General features: G+C 47.0%; 1 protein-coding gene across 2 annotated transcripts in view; it reads right to left on the bottom strand.

Moving 5' to 3' along the window:
• Nucleotides 1-5,263: 5,263 nt before the first annotated feature.
• Srgap1 (SLIT-ROBO Rho GTPase activating protein 1) overlaps nt 5,264-23,243 on the bottom strand; it is a 220,131-nt gene continuing 202,151 nt past the window's right edge. For both annotated transcript variants that reach the window (XM_051176164.1, XM_051176165.1), the window contains exons 17-22: nt 22,191-22,415; nt 21,372-21,451; nt 14,146-14,326; nt 12,323-12,457; nt 11,847-12,186; nt 5,264-5,954 (exon numbers count right to left, since the gene is read on the bottom strand). In XM_051176164.1, coding sequence (XP_051032121.1) covers nt 5,577-5,954; nt 11,847-12,186; nt 12,323-12,457; nt 14,146-14,326; nt 21,372-21,451; nt 22,191-22,415 — 1,339 coding nt within the window. In that variant the 3' untranslated portion in view covers nt 5,264-5,576. The remainder of the gene's footprint in view (nt 5,955-11,846; nt 12,187-12,322; nt 12,458-14,145; nt 14,327-21,371; nt 21,452-22,190; nt 22,416-23,243) is intronic.

Genomic DNA, 23,243 nt, shown 5'->3' with positions numbered 1-23,243 from the left:
GTTCCACTTTCTTTGGGGAAAGTGGGCTCCCGACGGTAGCGCCAGGTGACTCCTACGGTGGTCTCAGCGCCTCCCAGGACCGCTTCACGCTTCCATATGGGAAGACACCCACCTTACCTTCGGGTGGGCCTTCTGACGGACAGTTTAAATATCCTTCCATAAGGGTCTGGGAAACAATTCTCCCTGGTGGGGTTATCTACTTTTCTTAATCTCTCTAGGTTTAGTGACTTTTGCTTATAAAGACCACAGTTTAACTAGGAACCCTGTCTGTGGTAGACTTCTGTCACCCATAATGGAGGTCTCCCTTGTTTTTCCCCAGTGCTGGGGGACTGGACACCGACTTGTACTTGTTGGGAGATCCACCACGGAGCTGATTCTCCAGCTCCCAGCATAAAACTCAACAAAAGGAACTGGATACAAGAACTGCATGAGCCCACATGTGGGCAGTCACACTGGGAGGAGACAGTGTGGTGTCTCAGAGCACTGGCTAATTGTGGCTACTGCACTATTTCTTGGTCTGGGTGGTAGACACTTTCTCTTTTGGTGGTTGGGTGTGAATGCTTTTTACATACTGAGTGCATGCTCTACACCAAACTACACCCTCTCAGCCCTAGTGTTTCTTTGTAAAAACCATTACACTAATGATTGGTACACATATGTATATATGTGTGTGTGTATATATATATATATATATATATATATATATGTAATACTTAAAGACATAATCAAAATTAATTTTAATTTTTTTTTTTGAGACAGTTTCTCGGTGTAGCTCCAGCTGTCCTGGAACTCTCTCTTTAGACCAGGCTGGCCTCGAACTCAGAGATCCCTCTGCCTCTGCCACCCTAGTACTGGGAATAAAGGCGTGCGCCGCCACCACCCGGCAATAATAAATACATCTTAAAGGAGCCAGCCGTGGTGATGCTTGTCTTGAATCTTGGCAGAAGGAGACAGATCTGAGTTGAAGCCAGCCTGGTCTACATAGCAAATTGTGGGAGCATCCAGGGCTACATAGACTGACCCTGTTTCAGACAAAACCAAGGTTAAAGTTTTACACTATCCAGAGCATTAAATTCCTCCCTAGGAGAACAGAGTGAACAGACAGGAACAGACACTTGACAGTCCCAGCAAATCACAAGCAGACAAAGGTAGCCAGAACTATGATATTTATTATAAAGCTACGCCTTGAAGAACAAACCCGACTGGGTACTGAAGCCTGTAATGGTACATGCCAAAAAGTACAGTACTATACAGAAAAGTGCGTTCTCACGACAGATTAGCAAAACATTTTGTTTTCCTTCCAGGACTGGAAAAGCACCTCCCTCCCTCTTTACCTCAGGGAGGAGGGGGTGTACCGGAGAGCCAGAGTTTAGAGCAAGGGGGCTGGATGGCGGGCAGCAGTGAGTGGGGCATCATGGGACGGAGGGCGGGGTGGGGGGTCACTGTGGCGTGAGAAAGGCACGCACGGTCACGTCCATGAGGCAACAGGATGGTCTGATAACCCGCGTGGATGCACGGTGCACGGACAGGCACGGGGAGGAATGGCAGGGGCGGGGCGGGGGCGGAGAGGCTGGGAGCAATGCAGTGCGCTGGGCTGGGCTCGGTGGGCGGGACCACAAGCAAGGCTAGCTCCTAAGATAGGAAGGCACTTTCACATGTACACACTACGGATGTACATTGACACGGCAACTGACCAGACCGACAGGAAAGGACAATACTGGTTTTTAGTTAGGTGGGCAGGAGGGCAGGGGAAGGGCGGTCTCCTGTCAACACAGCCGCCTACTACGCTTTAAATATCTACAGCAACCATCACGCTACACGCAGAACTGAGATGACCGCTCTACAGAGGGGCATTCGCAGACGCGCACTTTATGTATTTTACTAGTTTCTACGATAAGCATTATGGAACCCAGTACAATAATTTGAACATACAAAATTCCCTATATAATTTAAAGATACAGGTACCCACTTTGATTATATCACTGAGACATTTCTTTTGACGTTAAATAAAAAGTATACTAGGACGAGTGAAAGCTAACCTCGGCCTCTGGCTCCACTCTCTGCTGAAGTCTTCGGAGTCAAGCCTGATGCTCCAGCCCAGCTGGAGCTTGAGGGGGGCTCCCAGCTCAGGGAGTGGGTAGTCTGAGATAGGGAGGCTCTATTTGCACGTGGTAGAGTCTTCGGTTTTAGCTTCTCTGTGTCTCTGGGGTCTCAGTGGCAGATAGAGGAGAGATGGCATCCCAAAAGCATTTCTTGCATTTATGGTCTTTTCTATCTTGGTCAGGAATAAATACAAACCCAAATCTGAGCCCTCAGTGGACTCTCTGTACTGTTGGGGTTCAGATGTCAGATCACGGTTTCCTTCAGTTTGTAGACATCAGAGGCTGAGCCATTGCCAAACTCGGAGACCACCACCCCTACCCCACTCTACCCCTTAACTTAGAAAGCCACTTTGGGAATGGCAAACGTGTAGAGACAGAAAACTCAGCAAAGCCCATCTGACCCTTGGAGACCCTTATCCACTGATAATTACGACTACGGTAGTAGAGTAAGTGGGACCACATTATGAATTATTTCATGAATGGCTCACGGGGCACCGAAGTCGGATTATGTTGTGTGAACGAAAGTAAAATGGTTGAACAATGGTGTTGATTTGAAACATGAGCCCCAGCTTCACAGAGCGTCCTCAACAGCTTGAAAGTATATTGAGACACTCCAAAAAAAATTTCGCACTCAGTTCCTAACAATCCATTCCTCAAAGCCCCAACTCACACCAAAGGGCTTTGCAAATCTTCATCAGGGCTCTGTGTCAGGACACGGTCCTACTGACTATGGATATTTTGTGTACGTGGAGTCGGGTATTATTGTGAACTATAATTTGCTCATCAAATGACCCCACCCCTGAACTCTGCATGTGGACTCTCAGATGTGGGAAGGGGGAGAGGACAGAACACCTCAGGGTTCATTTGCTTCCTTTTCTTGTGCCCTCCCAATGTGTGCTACATGGGTGACTTAAATTGGGGTGACCCATCTCAGCTGCTGCAGCTTTTAGTGAGCTCTCCTACAGTTTCTAGGATCCTCTGTGCAGGGGACACCGTATCTTAAGCTGTGCTGTGCGTGGCCCAAAGGGTACCCACCTCAGATGTGAAGGTGTGAAACTGTTGACCCATCCCTAAGCAAAGGAAGGGTAGGGTTACAGCTTTCCTGAAGGCTTTGCTGTCATCTGAGAGACAAAAGTAAGTCTGGAAATGCCACCAGGCCTGCTGGAGAAAGATGGGGGCTGGGGGTTAGTGAAGGAAGGGAAGAAACTGGGAGCCATTTCCCGGAGGCAGAGGACCAGCTCTTAGGCTCTACAAAAGCACGTCTTTTGGCCTTCAAGGCAGCAAAGTCCTGATTAGGGGGTGCAGAAAGGCATAGATGGACACACAGCGGACAGTGGACAGTGGGCCAGGTCATGGATTGCCGAGGAGCTGTTTGAAGGAAGTTTGTTATAGGAGTAAGATCAGAAAAGCTAAAATTAAAGCTTAAGAAAAAAGGTACTTACAACTAAACTTAAAGCTGCTCGCCTCTTATGCCTTCTGTTGGCATCTTCCATCAAAGATGAAAAATGGTTCTAACAGTCAGTATTGTTTTCTAATAAATGGCAGGTTTCAAAAGAAACCAGAGGTGGATCCAGAGGTGGCTATGTTTAAAAGGCTCAGTGTCCAGCAAAGCTCAGTCCTGGCTGGGTCTCTACGATTTCTTTCTCAAAATGGCCAAAAAGAAATGGTTCTGAAAATTTTGAGTTACTTCTCTGTGTGTAGCTCTGGCTGTCCTGGAACTCCCTGTAGAGCAGGCTGGCCTCGAACTCAAGAGATCCGCCTACTTCTGCCTCCCAAGTGCTGGGATTAAAGGTGTGTGCCACCGCCGCCTGGCAGTGCTGCAGTTTAGAACCTTACCATACCTGAAAGTGCCTGGGGGTGGGGAGTGTGTCTTCAATGCATTTGTGAAACGAGGGTGACTTCAGGGAATGTCTCATTCACATTTATTTTGTCCCCCTGCAACCTGAGGTAGCCATCAGTCATGACCTTGATTTTGGTGCGGATCTTAATTTGTTCCTGCGTGAATTACCGTCGTCGCTGCGCCAATCTGAGGTGGGCACGCCAGTCTGGAACTAAACCTAGGAGGTAATTAACGGTGTGTCCAAATGGGTTTGTTCTGAGCCATCTGCTTCCCTCAGCAAGTTTGGTGCTAATGCAGATACAGCTGCTGTGGCTAGGTGGGGATTTGTACCTTAGTAAAAAACGGTAGTGTTCGGAATGACGGGGGCGGAGAGGGCAGGGATACAGCTCAGTGGTAGAGTATGTGTGCTTTGCATGCAAAAGGCCTCCGGCTCAATCCCAGCACTAAACAGACACAAAATCTACCACTCTTTTTTAAGCTAGAGGAAAAAATATAGTAAATACATAATAAAGAAAAATGGCTATGAGCTAAAATGCCAGGGGAAGAAGTCCCTGATTGAGTCCATTTGACTACATGAGTTCTGTAGCGATCACCGGCTAAATTCGAAAGAGCAAATCAAACACAAATAAGACAAGAACAGAAGTCAGGATTCTGAGGTACAAACCTGGGGAGAAACCATCCCAGCACCACAAGGTCATCTTCCCGTGGCGGCCTGGCATGGCTCTCGCTCAGTACCGTAGCCAGATCTGGCTTGGCTCAAAGAGATTTGGGCAGCAGAGCTGGGGGCTCCGACCGGGGACCACCGGGCCTCTCTGGGTCATAAAGGAACCAAGGTATCTTAGTCACACAACATGAGTGAGCCAAGGGTTCATTCCCGTTTGCTTTTCCGTTGCCATCAAGGAGGACATGGGGGTGGAGGGAGGGTAGATGGATTTCTTAGGCAGTTAGTGAACAGCTTCACAGGAGTTTGTGGTGTTACCAGAAAACCCTCGATACTCATCTGTTCTAGTCCTCTGTAAATGTGTAGCGGGGTGGACTTGGACATCTCACGTCCACGGAGGGAGAAATGTCCACAGCTCTGGGGACACTGTCATCTTCCTTGGCCATTTCCAGGTTCAGGTCAAGCAGTATCTGAGTTTCTTCTACCCTCTTCCATGGAGTCTCTAACCCGGATCCAGGGAAATGACTTCTATGGAAGGGGCCATCACTGAACCCCGTCAAGCCATGGACTGAAGGTGTCACAGACCACACAAGGCAGGTGACATTCCAGTAAGACCCGGAACTCGGGCTTTCTCTTGCTTACAGGGCGCTCACCTGGGCTACACTAAATCCAAAGCCATATACCATGTGGAGCGAGGTGTTGCCTTCATTACAAGGGGTGCAGCATTGTATTTTCAAGTAAGTCTACGTGTTTCTATTGTCTTTAAAATGATGTAGGTCCAGTTATTAAAAAAAGTTACAAAATACAAATGCCCATGTTAATTTAGCTAGTCCCAGACATCATGACATCTGACAACATAGAAAAGTCTAAAGATCTCCAGTTATAAGCGCAAGACTAAGGAACGTCACAGGTCACTGACTCTTGTCACTAATTCATCTTGACTTTCAGACCCCTCCCCTCACGACCTCGGTTTCTACATCGTGCAGGATTTGTCTGTGGGGCCCTGGGAGGGTGCAGCGGGCCCCACAGTAGGATTTGTTTTTGGAAGAACAGCAGGCTTTGGCCTAAGGGCGGGGGGCTTTAGCTGCACGCCCATCCTGGGCGCCACCATTGGCTTGAAAGTACTCATGGTATCGCTGGACGAGCTTGTGCTCCGGCGGATCTGAGGCTCTGAGCTCCGGAGGGTGACGCTGTGCAACGGGCTGAGAGATTCCATGGACGCGGCAGGGGTGGGCGAGTTTTTCACTTGTTCCAAGGTGTCCAGCACGACATCGGGGGTGTGTTTCACTGTGCTCTGTCTCTCTAGTTCACGGAGTTCATTCAAGGCAGTGTTCATGGTCTCTTCGATGTCCTATTGAGGGAGAGAAAGCAGAGAGAAAAGGATAGGCTCGTAACGGCACAAACACAGAACACTGGGAAAGAGTGTGCACACCTGGACTCTATAGTCTGTCCGTAGAGCATGTACACTGTCACCTTGAACATTGGGCTTGATTCTAAATGATACTTAAAGCAATGCACACAGAGCCATTGATCAAGCAATTGTCATCCTGAGGCAACCTATTGAGGTCTGTTCTAACCTGTGCCGTATTCATCAGAATTCTATTTCATCTTTGTGTGTGTTCATGGGGGAGGGGCAGGTGCACACGCGCACGCGCGCACGCACACACACGTATGTATGTGCAGGCCCGAGGTCAACCTCAGGGGTCATTCACCGGGTGCCAACCATCTTTCTTTTGAGTCAGGACCGCCTCACTGTTCTGGGACTCCCTGACTTAAGGTAGGCTGACTGGCCAGCAGACCTTAGGGATCAGCCCACCTCTACCCATGGCAGCCTGGTTTTTAACGTTGGTTCTGAGATTGGAATACACATTCTTGGGGTTGTGCATCAAGAACTTCACCAACTGTGCCTTCCTCTCCCCAGCCCCTCTTGAGATACATACAAAGTGAAAACTCTTGTTTATAATAACCAGGGTTCTTAAAATACAAAAAGCATTTAGGCAGAAATTTGTACATACATGTGTGTGGAATGACCTGTCTAGGCTATGATGTCTGTCCACTGCATCTTATGCTCATTACTTCTTTGCGATGGGAACATTCAAATTGTAATGTTTAAATAATGAATATTTGTGGTGGTTTGGAAGACAATGAGCCCCTCAAAGTCTGGCACTATGAGGAATCTCCCGCTCGCTCCTGCCTGATCCCTTCTCTCGCTCCCTTTCAACTCCTCCCACTTAGTCTTAGAACAAATGAAAGGCGCTAAAAAGCCAGGTTCCCTAGTCTTGGCAGTTGCTGCTTCCTCCCCTGACTTCTTCAGCTGCCTGGGTCCTCACCTAAATGCTCCATTTTGACCATATTTGGGCACAAAGGCAGGTCGTAGTGGGCCCGTCCTCACCCTTTACCTACAACCTATAAAATCTACCTGCTTCCTTTTATCTCTAGGACCAGAGACCCCTCTGGGAGTTGACCTCACTGTTGCTGTTGGACTTGATCTGGCCTAGTTTTGGAGGACTTGATCTGTGTCGTTCTGGCAGACATCCTGGGGAGGCAGGAAAGCCCATTCACTTACTTCTTAAAAGCTGGTTATTTACTGTTTGGTTGTTTTGCTTGGACTAGGTTGATTCAGAAACCCCATCTCGAACCCCTGGAAATCATTCTGTGGCTTCAGCGGTCTTGTATTATGAGTCTTCAATTGTATTTTTGTTTTTTTTAAATTCCACTTATTGAATACTTGAGGTGTAAGATTTTCGTTTGGGTTTTGTTCCATGATTTTCGATCTTTGTTTTTATCATGTAGGTCATTAAAGGATGTGTTTTTCTGAATTGTTTGTCTTCTCTTGTTCTCACTTAATTCTGTAATGGCCATTATTTTCAATTTGTGTTTCAAGGCTGTGAATTTCCCTTTCCTTAGGGTCTGCCCTAGCAAGTGATACTGTGATCTTACTCTCTTCATACCGTGTCGGTTCCTTTGTTGATATTTGCACATCTAGTGCAGTGTTAAATTATCAAATTATATAGGTTATTCTTTTCAGAGTTGCAGCCCTTGATTCTAGAGGGACTCAGTCACGTGACTACTGTATACATCATCTGTAAGCCTTGCCAGTGATGTCTCTTATGTCATCATTGGTCCAGGATGCAGGAGTTGGTGACTGCAGTGGTAATGACAGTTTCGCTGGGTGGGGGGGGGTGGTGGTGGAGTGGAGCCGGTACCTGATTTGTTGTTGGGACAATAGGGTTGTATGCAGGCACTGTGGACCTCAGCTGTCTGCCTGGCCCTTTGGCAGGCAGGGCTGCCACCTGGTTGTCAGGCGTGGCTCTCGCAGGTACAAGGAAGCATTTCTGTGCCCGGCTGTCTGTAGACCAGGGTGGCATGTGTGTGGGACATGAGAACGATGCCTGCGTGGCTATTGGGCCTAGGCTCTGAGTAGCCAGGGGTACGGTGCTGCAGCCAGTCGGGTGAGCACAGCAGATGGGAGCAGAGACACAGAGAAGGAGCTACAGTGTGGTTACTCAGGTCCTGGTACCTACATGCTACATTCTATGTGGTGGTACAGCTCTGTAAACTCTGGTGACCCTCCCTCCCACGCTGGAGACTGTGAGGGCCATGGGACCTCCCAAGTCAACTTCTTTCTCCCAGGAGAAGTCTAACTCAGCCCTGAATCTATTACAGGGGGCGGGGGGAGGGGGGGAGACACAGGAATGTGCCGGCTAGGCTTGTCAACTTGACCCAGGCTAGGGTAATTTTGGGAGAGTAATGCCTCCCCTGGATTGGCCTCTGGGCAAGCTTGTGTTGCGTTTTTCTTAATCAGTAATTGATGGAGGAGGGCCCAGGCCATGTGGGCAGTGCACCCCTGGGCAGGTGGTCTTGGGTGGCGCAAGAAAGCCGGGCGCAGCAAGCCAGGAAGCAGCATTCTGAGGTGGCCTCTTGGTCGGTTCCTGCTCCACCTGAGTTCCGTCCTGACTTCTGCTTTTTGTTAGTGTTTCACCACAAATAGAAACACACTAAGAGTAGAGGAGGCGGGAAGTCTCATTTTCCTCTCTAGAGCTATCTTGGCTTTGGACTTAAAGATGTCTAGGGTTCATGCCTCTTCCCTGAGGAGAACAAGCACACTCCTTCTTTGGGGGTTGGGGACAAGTGATAGCCAACCCTACGTTCCTATTTTGACATCTTATGAAAAATTTGAGGGGCAAAGTGGAGGTTGTAAAGGAAGGGATCTTAGGCATGTGTGCCTGATTTAAAAAAGACGAAAAAAAAAGCAAAAGTATGCACAGCACCCTGCCAGACCTATAGCCTTGACAAAGGCCACTGCACTCTTACATAGAAAATACTTCTGCAAGGACAATGACCTAGCACGGGCATCTGCCTAGTAACTGTCTGTCTAGCCTTGGATGGATGCCAGGGTTGTCATTTACTAGTCCTTGTAAGCAAGGTCTACACTTTGAAAATAATGCAATCCTTTTCCACCTTGAAAATGTTTCTGTCTCTCCACTTCTTTGAATATGCCCCAGTTTACTACAACAACACGTTCCCAAACAATGGCTCTGCCATTCCCAAATGAAGACGTCTGAAGAATGTCACTGGTTGTCATTTAGGCTGACAATACAGAAACATGAAGTACCCTTTGCACGGTGGTGGTAAAATCTCTAAGGCTACTGTTACGCGAATCAGCCTTTGACTGGAACACTATGAGCAAGGGACTATCCATCCTTGAGAAAAACACAGCTCTAGTAGGAGCATCTTTCACACAGTATGTTAATTAAAATGCTACTGCCATGCTGATGCATTTCCAACCACCGAGTTGGTGGAAAGTCTGCACATTTCAGTGTGTCCTTTGCATCGTCATTAACTAACATTCACATGAAGGAGTCCTAGTGTTCTGTAACACAGTGGGGTGGTTATAGTTCATAATTAGCTACATGTTTCATAAACGGAAAATACCTAAGGGAGCGAGTGGCAATGCTGACTTGTAAAGACATTATGTCAACAAAAAGAATTAAAATTGAAACCATTTAATGTATCATCAAAGTTCAGTATAAAAAGGGCAAAATGTACTGCACTGAAGAATTGAGAGAATACGCCTTTCTCTCCACGTATGTATATGAATCTATATTCATAAGGAAATGAAGTGCCATTCAGAATCGAAGGGAATCTTGGCAGACCCAGCAGTGGGTATTGCACTATATGGAATAAATCAGTCACAAAATAGAAATATTGTATGAGTCTACACATGTGAGGCATGTGAATTACTCAGATTCATAGGAATGGAAAGAGCTGGCCTGCCAGGGGCTTTGGGGATTACTGTTTGCTGAGTAGAAAGTATCAGTGGTGTAAAAGTCTGGAGAGTTATTTCATAAGGACGGGAATAGCAAAATGTAAGATTTTTTTTTTTTTAAACAGTAAGTTCAAAACTGGCAGTGATGGGATGGGGTGAAAACCTGCCATGTTCTGAGATGTTCCTTTGCTTCATCCTCAGGACTCAACCATGCTACTCCCTCCCGTTCATCAAGAAAGCCTTTCATAGAGCTGGCGGCATCAGTGCCCAGTATGCATTTGCTAAACGAGTAAGCACAGACATCATACTACATTGAGTTTACAGCATCTGCTAAAGCATAAAGGCAATCATGGGGCGATGCCCCTCTGTAGACAGCACAATCGTCCAGTCATCTCCAGGGATCCCACTGACTTGCTTAGTAAAAGGGACTTGCATGTTTTTGCATGAATACTCTATGACATGCTCCTTTGTCCCCATGGGACTCTTTGGAGGCTGGGGATGGGTGGACAAAGGACAGAGCTAGAAGTCATTTTGCAAGAGTGACATATACTGCTTTCCAAACAATTACTTTCATGTGTGATTTCCTATAGTGTTAAACACAGTGAAAAAAAAAATCACACACACAAAACAAAACAAAAATATATAAAAACTGATTATTTAACCCAGACAGAATGCATAGAAGTTGGTTTATCTGTTTTGTTTTTTGGATTTCTTGGTTCTGGCAGCAAAGGGATTAAACAGCTTACGTCTTATTACCCTGGAGCCCCTAGGTCTGTCTCTAAACCAAATCCTGTTTCACCTGCTCATCAGCGGCGAAACTGGGAGCTCCTCACATCTTTCAGCTATCATCAAACGGAGCTAGTTCTACATAGATCTCCAGGGGCCTCACACGACCCTCTCAGCAGAACCCACAGGTCAAAAGCCTTTTGGACTTTTGCTGAAAAAATGCTCTATACTTAAAATTCATTTAATTGTTTACAAATGCGTCAAACTACTCAAAAAGCCTAAGTCGCCATCAAAACGCTGTCATATCATTAGCGAAATCAATGGGGATGGGTCATAGGGGGATTCCTCGGTCCTCCTCCCCTGGGGGTGGGTCACACGGGGATTCCTCGGTCCTCCTTCCCTGGGGGTGGGTCACACGGGGATTCCTTGGCCCTCCTTCCCTGGGGGTGGGTCACACGGGGATTCCCGGTGCTCCCTCCTTGACTAATCCATTTTCTTGTTTACTTCTCATCCGTTCTCTTGACCCACTTACTTTTAAAGCTCTCTCCAGAGAGCAGGCAGACAGTTGAGACTGCTCATGTCCAGTACCAAATCTATCCACTTTCTGTATCGCTAGGCACGAAGACAATTCCCTGAACCAGAGGGCCCAGTGGTAGATGGGCGAACTCATGCATACTGTATTACCTCTGCCTCGTCAGTTCTGACCATTAGAAAAGACAGGGCCGCTCTCTGGAGTCGGTGTTGGGAAGGGAAGACGGGAGGTACATAGGACCCAGCATTATGGGTCTTTAAAATGGTTAACCATTATTTTTTACATGATTTGTTGACGAATTTTTCAGTTGCCAAGTTGAAAGTGTCACCTTTGGTTTTTATGTTAGTTTATTTTGTTTGTGGGCTTTCTGTCCTGTTCTAACCATCTGTCTGTTTTGCAGGCTTTAGAATGTATTAGTCTCTGTTAGCAGGTCCTTTCCCATTCTATATTTTCCTGGCTCTTCACCAATGATGGGTATGAATGTCCTGGCTCCTATATCTCTGCCACATCTAATTTCTAGAGTCTAATATTTCTAGAATCTAGTTTTCCAGTAGCAAATGGATCATCAGGAGATTCATGACCAAACTTTAAATTAGTCAGTAAAACTATTTCCTTTTTTTTTTTTTTTTTAGTTATTTACAGGTTTTTAAGTGTTCCATATTGCCTTCACCATACCCGAGTAGTTAAAATACAGCATCCAGTTGAAAGCACTCTACCTGAGCAATTGTTTCCGGGTCCAGTGGCTTGTGGTCGTTGAAGCCCGTGTACTGGCCTGATGACGTAGACCTCCTGATAGGAGGGCTGTCGATCTTCTTAAGGGAGTCATGCCGGCTGATGTTGGTCAGGCTGCCATGGCCCGGCCGCCGCCGCCTCTCAGGACTGTCATTGTTGAGGCCGCGGTTCTGCAACAGGCCTCTGGGGTGACTGGCTAGGTTTGGGGACCCCAGGTCAATTGAGGAGTTAGAAAGAGCGTGTGGGGGGTGGAGGGGACAATGGCCATCACTGGTCCTGCCAGGACGTCTTCCTGGAGGGGGTGGCTCTCCTCTTTTCCTTTGCCTAGACATTCACCGAAGAAGAAAAGGAGACAGAAAACTCTTAGGACGCTTGGTAATACTTGAAGGCTGAGTGCATGATTGCTCCTCAGAGCCCCTGCAGAAGGGAGGTTAGCAGCTGATGAGCAGATGTCACTCACCTGGCTAAATAGCTGTCGGAATGGCGGTCTGTGGGAGAGCTCATGTCCTTGGATGAAGACTTGTCTTCGGTGGCCGGCCCACTGCTGGCTTCACTGCTGGCTTTTTGGCTCAGAGTGTCTGAAAATGTATCGTCCCTGAGACAAGGGGAACAAAAACGAGGGGGTGGCATTTATGAAAGTCTTATTAACTTGGCTTGCCTTGTTTTGTGTCTGTGTGGGAGTATGTGCATGTGAGTGCAGATGCTATGGAGGCCACAAGAGGGCGCCCTACCTGCTAGAGCTGAGGTCAGGCGTTTGTGAACCACCACACTTGGGTGCTGGGAACTCTTAAACTTGAGTGTCTTCCAGCACCCTAAAGTAGATTTTCATCCTAAACATAAATTATGCTGCAAGAAAATTTCAGGCATTCAAAAGAGTAATACTCATTTATTACACTAGCCAGGTGTGGTAGTGCATACCTTTAATCCTAACACTTGGGAGGCAGAGGTAAGTGGATCTCTGTGAGTTCCAGGCCAGTCTGGTCTTCAGAGTGAGTTCCAGGACAGTCAAGGATTTGTCGTTTTGAAACAACAAAAACCCATTGTACCAAGAGGCAACTGTGGTTAAGAGTGTGGAGACAGCCTTCAACACTTTGCTCCTGTGTATAGAATGCCTATGAGTGTGTGTGTGTGTCTGTCTGTCTGTCTCACATGCGTGCATATGTACAGTATTTACATTATGGATAGTGGACCTCTGTTTAGTAGTTTAGATATACATGTTTATTCAATTGCCATGTACATACTTATTTCTAAAGCTATGTATACACCATTAAGCATTTCTGTTCACTTTATATAGTGTATTTCTGTTTTCCTTGGAAAGTTATTTCAAGTTGGTAATGAATTGTGAAACAGTACACTTAGAAATCTGGGACTCTACTCATGGGCTGTTTTGTAAGCTGTTTCCTTCACTTAAATCACCTCCTCCTCACATATGTAAATATGCTGAAAGTTTTAGAACCTTCTCATCGGTGAAACAGAGAGCATTAACAAAATGCTCTCAGGCTGTAAGCCTGTATCCTCCCTCGTGTGTGTGTGTGTGTGTGTGTGTGTGTGTGTGTGTGTGTGTTGAAACAGCCATACATCAGGAGAAGAATGGGCCATTTTGGGAATCACCATTGTCATGCTAACTCTAAAAGTCACTTCTGCAAAGGTCAGCTTTCAGAGGCAGGGGCAGAGGGCAGGGGCAGGGTCAGAGGTCAGAAGGTGTCTCCCAGTAGCTCTTGCTCCACTTTGGGAAACGAATAGTTGCCCACTCTGAGCTATTAGCAACCAGCCTGCCGTGTAATCCCAAACTTTCCCTTTTAATGAGCAGGGTCTCACTTGTCCTAGGCAGGCCTTGCATTGCTCTGTAGCCAAGGATGGCCTTGATCTCCTGAGTTCCATGCTCTAGCACTTGAGGGTCTGGGATTCCAGCATCTCCAGCTGCTTATGTGGTGTGTCCTAGAATCTGTGTCTGTGCATGCCAGACAAAGCGGTCTGCCAACCAACTGGTCACCTTGGTTTCTCTGAGTACATTTCCTAATGCACTGCCAATCTGCGTAGACTTAAGGACAAGAGAGAACTCCACCAAATAGAGTATGCACCGTGATTTAATCATTTAGCTTTAACGTCTCCAGGAAGCTGAAAACCTGCCCAGTGCAGTTTAGTCTTTCAAGTTAAGAATACTATCTGGGGATGAGTGGGCTGTAGCTCAGCAAATGAACACTTGCTTAGCATATGCGAAACCCTGGGTTGAATTCTTAGCCCTTTCTCCGCTCTGGCCACTGCAACGTTGGGGCTACTCACATGTCTTGCACCACTATGTACTGATGAGGCACAAGCCCGTCGATTCCGTTGTGCCTGCCTTCCCACCAATCCTCAGAGGCTCGGTGATAGAGCAGCAGGGACGCACCCTTCTTGAAGGACAGCTCTCTAGCAGACCGCCCTACGTAGTCAAATTTGGCTATCGCTTCAATCGGCTCACACTCTGCAGAGAATAAGTGACAGGGAAGTCAGGAAGGCACAATGCATTCTCCGAAAGGTCAACATGAAGCTTTAGAAACAGGCTGAATGGGGCAACCATCAAACAGGAGGCAACTGATGGCAGGGAGGGGTGGGTATGGGGGGAGCGAAAGGAGCGAGATAAGTCTGGCTATCATCAGTTTTCCAGGCAGAGAAAAATTGTGCACTAGGTCTTAATTTCCTCAACCCCTTATTTGAGATACAATGACAGTATAATAAAAAGATTTTGACTTTGCAATATGATATATAAAACCTCTCCTTGGTTGTAATATCCTCCACAGTTGTTCTAATTTTCTTCTGACATTGATGGAGTGTCCCTGCAACATGGTAGTGGCATTTATAACAAGGAAAAAAAAAAGTCATGATTCTAGCAAACAGGATTTATTAGCTTAAAAAAAATTCACAAAACCATCTTGATAAATGCTATTTAAATACATTTATTCTCCTCATGGGCTTTTTTTGTTGTTGTCTCAAAGTTAACATCAACACGTAGGAAATCTTTCTTTGACTTTACGAAACTTTCAGATTTAATTATGAAACATTCCCATGTTAGACGGCCCTGCACTAGAAGTAATAGATCAGATTAAAAAAGTGTGTTTTCTGGGAGGTGGGAGAGACTGTGATAAGGAAAAAGTCAGGACCTCAGACAGACTGAACAATCCCGTTCATTCACAGTGCCATGGCGGCAGAGCTGTAGGGTAGGCTAGTGGCTGCCGTGGGTTACTGTAGGTCAGGTGAAGGAGGAAGTGGCCGCGGCTGTAAGAGGCAGCACAAGTTTCCTTTCCATGCAAGCCACCTTTATGTTGGCTGTGACTGTGGTCGTGTGACGGATGACACACCCTGGTGCAATGTGACCATGGTCAAACACGTGTACACATTTGTCACTGTGTATAGGTTTTTTACATCCACAAACAAATCTGTAACCTTGGGGAGAGGGAGAGAACAAACCATTAAACTCTGGTCCAGCTCTGATTTAATGTGATTAAATACTAAAAGGCAAACTAAATCAAACCCCTCTGAAGGGTGCTTTGTGATTCAGTCTATGCAGAAATGTCTTCAATCAAGGCCTTTCTCCTCCTCTCCCACCAGCTGGCCAACAGACACGAGGGGACCCCTGGTGGAAAATGCAAGGAGTGTATGTTTACAGGAACATCTGTATAGTGATCGAGATCCCTTATTTGCTAAAATCCAGGCATGTGTTAATTTCAAAATATTCTAGAATGTGCAGGCAAGGAGGCAGAGTAGAGCCTACCATCTCTCAAGTTCAGGAAATTGCTTTCTACTTGTGATAACAAACTGACTCCCCTGTAAGAGCTCATTCTTCTCCATTATTGATAATAATGACGTGATAAATTTGGGGAAAATGAGAGCTGCTGGGCTTCTCTCTCTCCATAAATTAAAAATTCTCAGACATTTAAGCAGAACGCTGGAAACCTTCGTGTGAAGGGCTCGTGTCAAGTACAGCAGCTCGTTTTAAGACTGGGTTTGTTAATGCCCAAACATAACACTAGACCCTTCAGAACAATGATCTAAGTCTTCTTAACAACTGGATGAAACTTCTGGGTTGACTGTGAAATGTTCCCATGGCTCATAGTTTTTAATGGTTGGTCCATGGTCGGGTGGCACTGTTGCGGGACACTGTTCTTCCTTCTGGATGGTGTCTGCCCGGCGGAGGTTGACCTGTAGTGGGCAGGGCTAGGGAGTTAGAAGTAGGTGAAGGTATAGCCAAATTCTCTGCTCCCTGAAGGAAACCAGCCACCTGTCACTCACGACCCTGTCTTCCCTGTCACAGTGGACCACATCTATTGAACTATGAGTCAAAACAAACACCCCCCTCCCCAAGTTGCTGCTTCCAGCAATTCTGTTGGAGCGAAGAGAAAAGTAGATAGCATACCACCTCAGATCACGTTTTGTTAGAAAAACCCAAGTGCGAGAACTATTCAACCTTTACAGAAGAGAGGGTTAGACTTTCCATTTCAACGGAATGACCCTCTGCTCCAAGTTTCCAGAGAAAGAATGAACCCTGGTTGCTCTCAGGCGATGAGATACGAAAATCTGCACTCCCGTTTTCCACGGAGGATAGAAACAAATCTACTCACGGAGTGAAGACCCGCTCGTATATTAAAAGTAACTTCATGACAAAGGATCTGCCAAACCCTCATGTCAACATTCCCTTATATTTATACTTTTAATTAAAAGATGAGAAGCTGTCGCCAGAGGACAGGATATACAGTCTATGCACAATGTGTCAAGGAGAGACAAGGGGCTTAATGTCTCTTCCATGCATGTAGTGTTACTGCTGGCCAAAGGCTGTCTAGAACATCTACATTACATACACGGCAATTTCAGAACCATGACCTCTGTGACTGTCACATCTCTTTATCATGGCGTTTACACATAACAGGCTCCGGGACCATCAGACCCAGTGATTTCCTGAGCCGTGGGGGCAGGTTGTGCAAGGATGACCACTTGTGCCAGGCGACCGTTTTATCGGTGACCCTAGATACATCAACAAGTAATTTTCAGCAATTTCATTATTTTGACTCTTTGTACTCTCCCGGGAGCCCTTGCACAGTCAAGTGTCAATCAATAAGCTATTTACAGACATCTTAGTCTGGGCATTGCATGTCAAATCAATCTCGGGGCATGGGGCGCCATGGCTCTTTAATACAGAGACTCTTCTGGTCCTTTAGGGTCCTGTGGAGACTTCCCAGAATGCTGCTACTGCTGACATCATTACTAATGATAGCAAGGGTGTAGCGTGGTTTCTCAGTGCTTTTGCTAGTGGACCCAGCAGAGTGGCTGCCTGGTGTTATCAAGTCCCATGCTCCCGCTGCAGTTTTAGAATGACGTAATGACGCTGTGCCTTCTCTTACAAACTTTACTATCCCCAGTACACTTCCTTCTAGATTTGTCATCCATGCCTTTGCGGAGGTTAGTTTTGTTCTGTGACAGCCCGTCTTGAAGACAGAATTTGGTCTCTAGCGAAACCATGATAGGATCTCTGATAGCCAAAGGGACAACCCACGTTCCAGTTAATTTAGTCACGGAACTTTGAGGGCTGTGGCTGTGGGTAAGAACACATTCTTTGAGAGCAATGCTTTTCTTTCCAGCAAAAGTGGTGGCCACGAACACAATGAGATCTATCGCGTTGTGTGTTCAACAAAGACACTTGGCATGCAGTTGAGCCAGTACGTGGGGAGAGATGGTTGGGTTTTGCCTAGGCTTTTCCTCTACCATAGAAAGCAAAGGAACACTCAGAAGTCAGCAGGGAAAAAAAGAAACAGGGAAAAGAATGGGCCAGACACAGACGCACAGAGACCTAAGATGATGAAAGGGGGTATCAGAGGAGGCTCTCAGAAGTTGAGAAACATCACAGAAAAATTGAGCTCTCACTTTAAAGAATGCCCCTTAAGCCCAGGGAAATGCCAGTTCACTGTACTTTAGAGGAGAACACAAGGTTTATGACCCTGCTCCATGAGACGGAACTCATGTCTGACTCTGCTCCTGTGGCCAAACAAGCAGGACTTGAGGGAAAACCAAATACTATTGCTCTGCTAAGGGAATGCAGCAATAAAATGACTCCTAATGGCGCAGATCAGTGCCTTGCTCGGCCATCATCAGAGAAGCTTCCTCCTGCGGCAAATGGGAACAAAGGCAGAGACCCAAAGATACTGCCAAGCAATATGTAGAGATGGAGAAATCTTGGAGCAGTGATCCCTAAATGCGATGTCTCCATCAAATCCCTCCCCTCACAGCTGCGGGGATGCTTCAGAAGAAGAGGGTGTAAGGGACGGAGGACACAACAGGAATGAATTCAGAGACTGTGACAGCTTGCACAGGTCCAAGCCAGATGGGGTGGACACAAGCCTTCAAAGTCTGCAACGGATAATTGCTCACAAAGGGCAAACAAACCATGCTTAAGGGTGAGGCTCATGCCTAGCAGTAGATGGCCAACACAAAATTAACTCAATGACATATTTTGGAGATTTAAAACAATTGTTTCATATTGCTTTGTTTGGGCATTTTTCACCCAAAGCTGCTTTTTTGTTTGTTTGTTTTTGCTTATATATTATGCTTTCCAATTTTGTGCTTTTATGGGTTTTACATGTGTTTCTCGTGCTTTGACGTTTTTGTTCCATTGAATTTTCTTATTTGGCTGTTTGTCTTCTAACGAGACACACAGAAGCATGGGGGGAGAGGTGGGGAGGGAAGCAATGCCCAGAATACACTGCATGAACAAAATTCATTTTTAATAAAAAGGACACAAGGACAAATGTTTTCTTCCTTAGCAGATAATCGACACTGCACTAAACATCCCAACCACTCTTCTGCTAGATCCCCCCCCCAATCTTTTAAAGTTACATCACTAAGCCAGGAGGGAGAATCAAAGGCCAAAGTGAGAGAGCCAGGGTGGTTATGGGACACGGGCGTCATGAGCCAGGCTCTGTCGGTCTTCAAGGAGCTCAAGGCTAGGGCCTGCTTGACATGAGCAACCCGACCGCAACCTGAGCACCCTCCTGCCCTCCCAAAAGAACTGCATTCGTCCTGTCCTAGCGAACTTCAATGTGACATCCTAGAACCCTACCGTCTTGGGAATCTTCACAGGCCGTCAGCATCTCCCTCACTGTACAGCTCTGCCCACCACCCAAAGGAAATAACCATCTCAAGGCTCTGGTACCCATCATCTCTGAGAATCCTGAGTGGACTGTTACCCTCAGGCTGGTCTGAAAATCCTAGCACCCGACCATGTGGAAACCTTCAAGCTGAAAACGGCGTGTTGTACTATAACCTGCTCTGCCTCTGGGAGAAATGAATGGAAAGATACACTGGAGAAGGCTATAATATCATGAGTCAAAAGTTCTAAGACACACATCGGAAATGCAACGCACGCTAGAAAACCAGACCTGCTGAGTGAGAGCTAATGGAAGTTTCAGCAAATGGACCAGAATTATTAGACATGTACTGTGGAATGGGGAAAAGGTCCAATATTTAGGAGTAAAGATCAAGGAGCTTACACACACACACACACACACACACACACACACACACACACACACACACACACCCCAATGGCCAAGCAGCAGATATGTTAAATATACCAGGTAGAATGTTCAGGAATAAAACAGAAATTCAGTGGATGAAGGAACTGCATCCATCTGGAGAGGTTCTAAGAGAAAACTTACAGAAAAGGGTCTGGGCACGGTGGTGCATACCAACAACCCCAGCACTGGGGAGTTTAAGTGCACAGTCAGTCTGTACTACATAGCAAGGCTCTGTCCTTTTTTTTTGTTATGGCTTTGAGACAGGGTTTCTCTATGTGGCCCTGGTGGTCCTAGAACTCAAAGATTCACCTGCCTATGCCTCTGGAGTGCTGGCATTAAAGGTGTGCACCATTATTGCCTGGCAAGAGTCAGTCTTAAAAAACCAAAATAACCACAACAATAAAAAACCTAAAGGCTGGTGAGTAGAGCACCTTTTTCACATGCAGATAGTCATGGGCTCAACCTCACATCACAGGAAAAGTGCTAAAAATCGGTGCTAAGCATGCCACTTACAAAGTCAGAAGAAGTTAGAAATGGTCTCTTAAGGGACCGTATCAGAGTTAATTTGGAGACTGGCAATAGGCGCGCGGGCTGAAACACAAACAGTGCAGACCAGCAGCTCTCTCCACGTCAGCATCTGCAAACAAGTGCGACCACAGCCCTCCTCGCTGCAGGGTTTTATTATTATTATTATTATTTTCGTATTTAAACACAGTCTAAAAATCTAAAGTGGAAAAGTACCAAGAGGGTAAAAAGGACAAAGCTTTGTTTTCTGTTCTAATTAATTAAAAGGTCTCACGTGAAGACAGCGATTAAAGTAAGCCAGTGGGAAAGACAGAATACAGGAGGCCACTTCACACACAGAAGGCACCCGGCTTACAATGCTGCGAAAGCCAGCTGATACTGGGACAGGGGTGGCAGCGTCACCCACGTGGAGGAAAAGTAAATGGCCCCGACTTCATGTCACGACCGCCACATAAACCTCTATAAGAGTAAGGACTACAGTTTTCGAAGGAATTCAAAGAGAATACAGGACCACAGCGGACATGGCAAAGGGCTAATACCATCACTGCCAAAGACGTGACAATCAAAGCCGCAGTGACATGCTCCTGATGCTGCTGGAGGGCTCCCTGACAACGGCAACAAGGGGCAAGGGTCTGGACGACCGAGAACTGTCCTGTTGGGGGGGGGGGGCGTGCAATGTGGCGGGTGCTGCGGAAACCGGGAGGGGAGTGGGTCCTAAAAAATTACGATAGAGGGATTATATGACCTAGAACTCAGGTGGTTCTCCAAAAGCCCTGCAACTGGAATCACAAAGAGAGAAACGACCAGGTCCTGGGTTCCTGCAGCTCTGCTCACAGGAAGGGAGCTGTGGAAACAGGTCCCGGAAGACAGGTAAGGAAAGTGTGACACAGACGAGCACGCAGAGCAATGCATGTAAGTGCTCCAACACGGGACAACATGCGTGGACCCGAAGCAAGCCAGGCTATTGCATGTTCCACTTGTACCATGAGCCTAAGACCGTCAAATGCACAGCATGAAGGGGTGTGGAGGTCGCCAAGGGCTGGGAGGAGGGCGAGGTAGGGAGTTTGTCAGGCAAGGTGGACACGCCCTAGAGACCTGCTGTGTAGCGCTGGATCTATGGTCACAACGACGCGTATGGTGTGCCGGAAACGGGGCGAGGAGGGGAGGTCTGTCATGTGTTAAGAGCAAGGGCGAGGACAGGCTACAGGACTGTCTCCATTCTCTCAGGGGTTAGAAGGATTTCTTAAAGTTGACCCAGCACAAAATACAAACCATCCAAGTGCGCTAAACCCTCCTGCTTTAAACCAGGCACACAAAGAGAGGAGCACCGGTTCTTAGAACATGAGAACAAAACGAACACCAATCAAATGAGAGAAGCCAGGGAACTCTGTTGCTTAGACAAAACAAAAGCAACTTCGAGGAGCCCCTGGCGGGACTCACCGTCTTCGCTGGTGTGGGGCTCTGTGCCCGCGTCTTGGTCCACTTCCTCCAGCGTACCATGCTCACTGTATGGGCTGTCGCTGTTGGGAGAAAGAGCACGTGAGAAACAAAGAGTATTGCTTTCTAAATGAGTAATTACGACAGCAAGGAAAAACACAAGACTTCCAGTGCGGAAACATTTCTGGATAATCGGGCCCCGGGACGCCAGAGCCTCCGACGATTACCTGGTTCTATGACGTTTATGACAGTTACCGTAATAGCATCAATGTCGGCGAGCTCTAGAGTAACCTAAGTGCCTGGCCTCCGGGCACGCCTGTGAGAGATTCCCTGGTTCGGTTAGTTCATGTGGAAAGACCCACCCCGACAGTACGGTCCCGGACGGCACAGGAGGAAGAGGAGAGCTCCTTCAAGGCACGGGCATCATTGCCCTCCCCTCCGCTTCCCGGGTGCTGATGTGCTCTGAGCAGCTGCCTCGTGTCTCTGCTGCCATGATGGCCTACACCCCGGACTGTCCCTCTACTGTACCCTCCCTTGTGTTTTGGAGCAGGGTCTCTCTCTAACTGAGCCTGGAGCTCACTGTTTGGAGAGAGGCAGGATAGCCAGGGAGCTCCCCGCATCCTCCTGCCTCTACGCCTCAGTGCCGGAGTTACAGACATACTGTTGTACCTAACTTTGATGTAGGTGCTTGGGGGTCTGAACTCTGGTCCTCATGACTCAGCAGCCAGCACTTTCAACTCCTCGGTGCTGGATTAACTCACTTTTACCATCCGGTCAGTAGCTGTGCGTCCCTAAGGGGTCGGGCTCTGCTCTGGGACTCACCAGTAGTCGCCTCCAGCCATGCATTTCTCATACACTGGGCCATCCAGCTCTTTAGTGTCCGGGAAAATAGCCTCGTGGTGGATGATGATGGTCTTTACGATTTCATTCACGTGTGCCTGGCAAGACACTTGGTCCTGTATCTCCGGAACAGGCATCAAGGTTGGGCCAAAGCAAATGGCCAGATTATAAGGGTCCATCATGTTCTCGTCACTGTACTGGGAAAGACTATAAAAGGAAGGAAGAACTTGTAAAGGAGGGGTGTGGGGAAAGAACCTGCTCGACAGGACACTTCACATTTTAAATTTATTTTACTAAAAAAGAATGTGTGTGAGTGTGTGTGTGTGTGTCTCTCTGTGTGTGAGTGTGTGCATGTATGCATTTTTGTGTGTAGACACATGAGAGCAAAGGTGCCCCGTGGAGGGCATAAGGGCATGCAAGGTCCCCTGGAGCTGGAGTTACGGGTGGCTGTGAGGCACCTGATGTGGGTGCTGGGATTTGAACTCACATCCTACGGAAGAGTTCGTGCACAGTCTCAGCACGGAGCCATCTCTCCAGCACCCTTACCTTGTATTTTGAAAACATGGATTAAACAACGTCTTTGTTTTCTTTTAATCAGAGAAAATACGATATCCTATCCCATTCAAGTGAACACCAATCAGTGTAAGCCAACCACGATCAACCACACAGGAAACGAGGAGAGAACACGCATCCTCTCTGTGTGAGCGAGAGGCACCTCCTAAAGTCGTGAGTTTAAAATGACTGATAGATATAAGGGCCAAGTTGAGTCTCACTGGGAAATTAAGCTGGAGGCTCATAAGTCTGCCCAGCTCCAGGCAGTCTGGCTGTGCAGTACAGTTTCCATAAAGCTTTACGATTATATCTTTACATTTGCCCGGACACTCAAAGGAGTCCCAGTCTTCAACTTTTCCCTCCTTACAAATCTTGAAAAACAATACAAAACTAAAACAGCCCACCTAGCATAAAAGCACAACATCTTTTTTTTTCTTTTTCCAAGGAGGCAAAGGACAGCTGTGGGTTAATAACCCATTGCTC

Source organism: Phodopus roborovskii, unplaced genomic scaffold, assembly GCF_943737965.1.
Source record: "Phodopus roborovskii unplaced genomic scaffold, PHOROB, whole genome shotgun sequence".
NCBI classification, from domain to species: Eukaryota; Metazoa; Chordata; class Mammalia; order Rodentia; family Cricetidae; genus Phodopus; species Phodopus roborovskii.
Note: the sequence above shows the minus strand (reverse complement) of the source record. Positions and strands in the feature narration are given on the sequence as shown.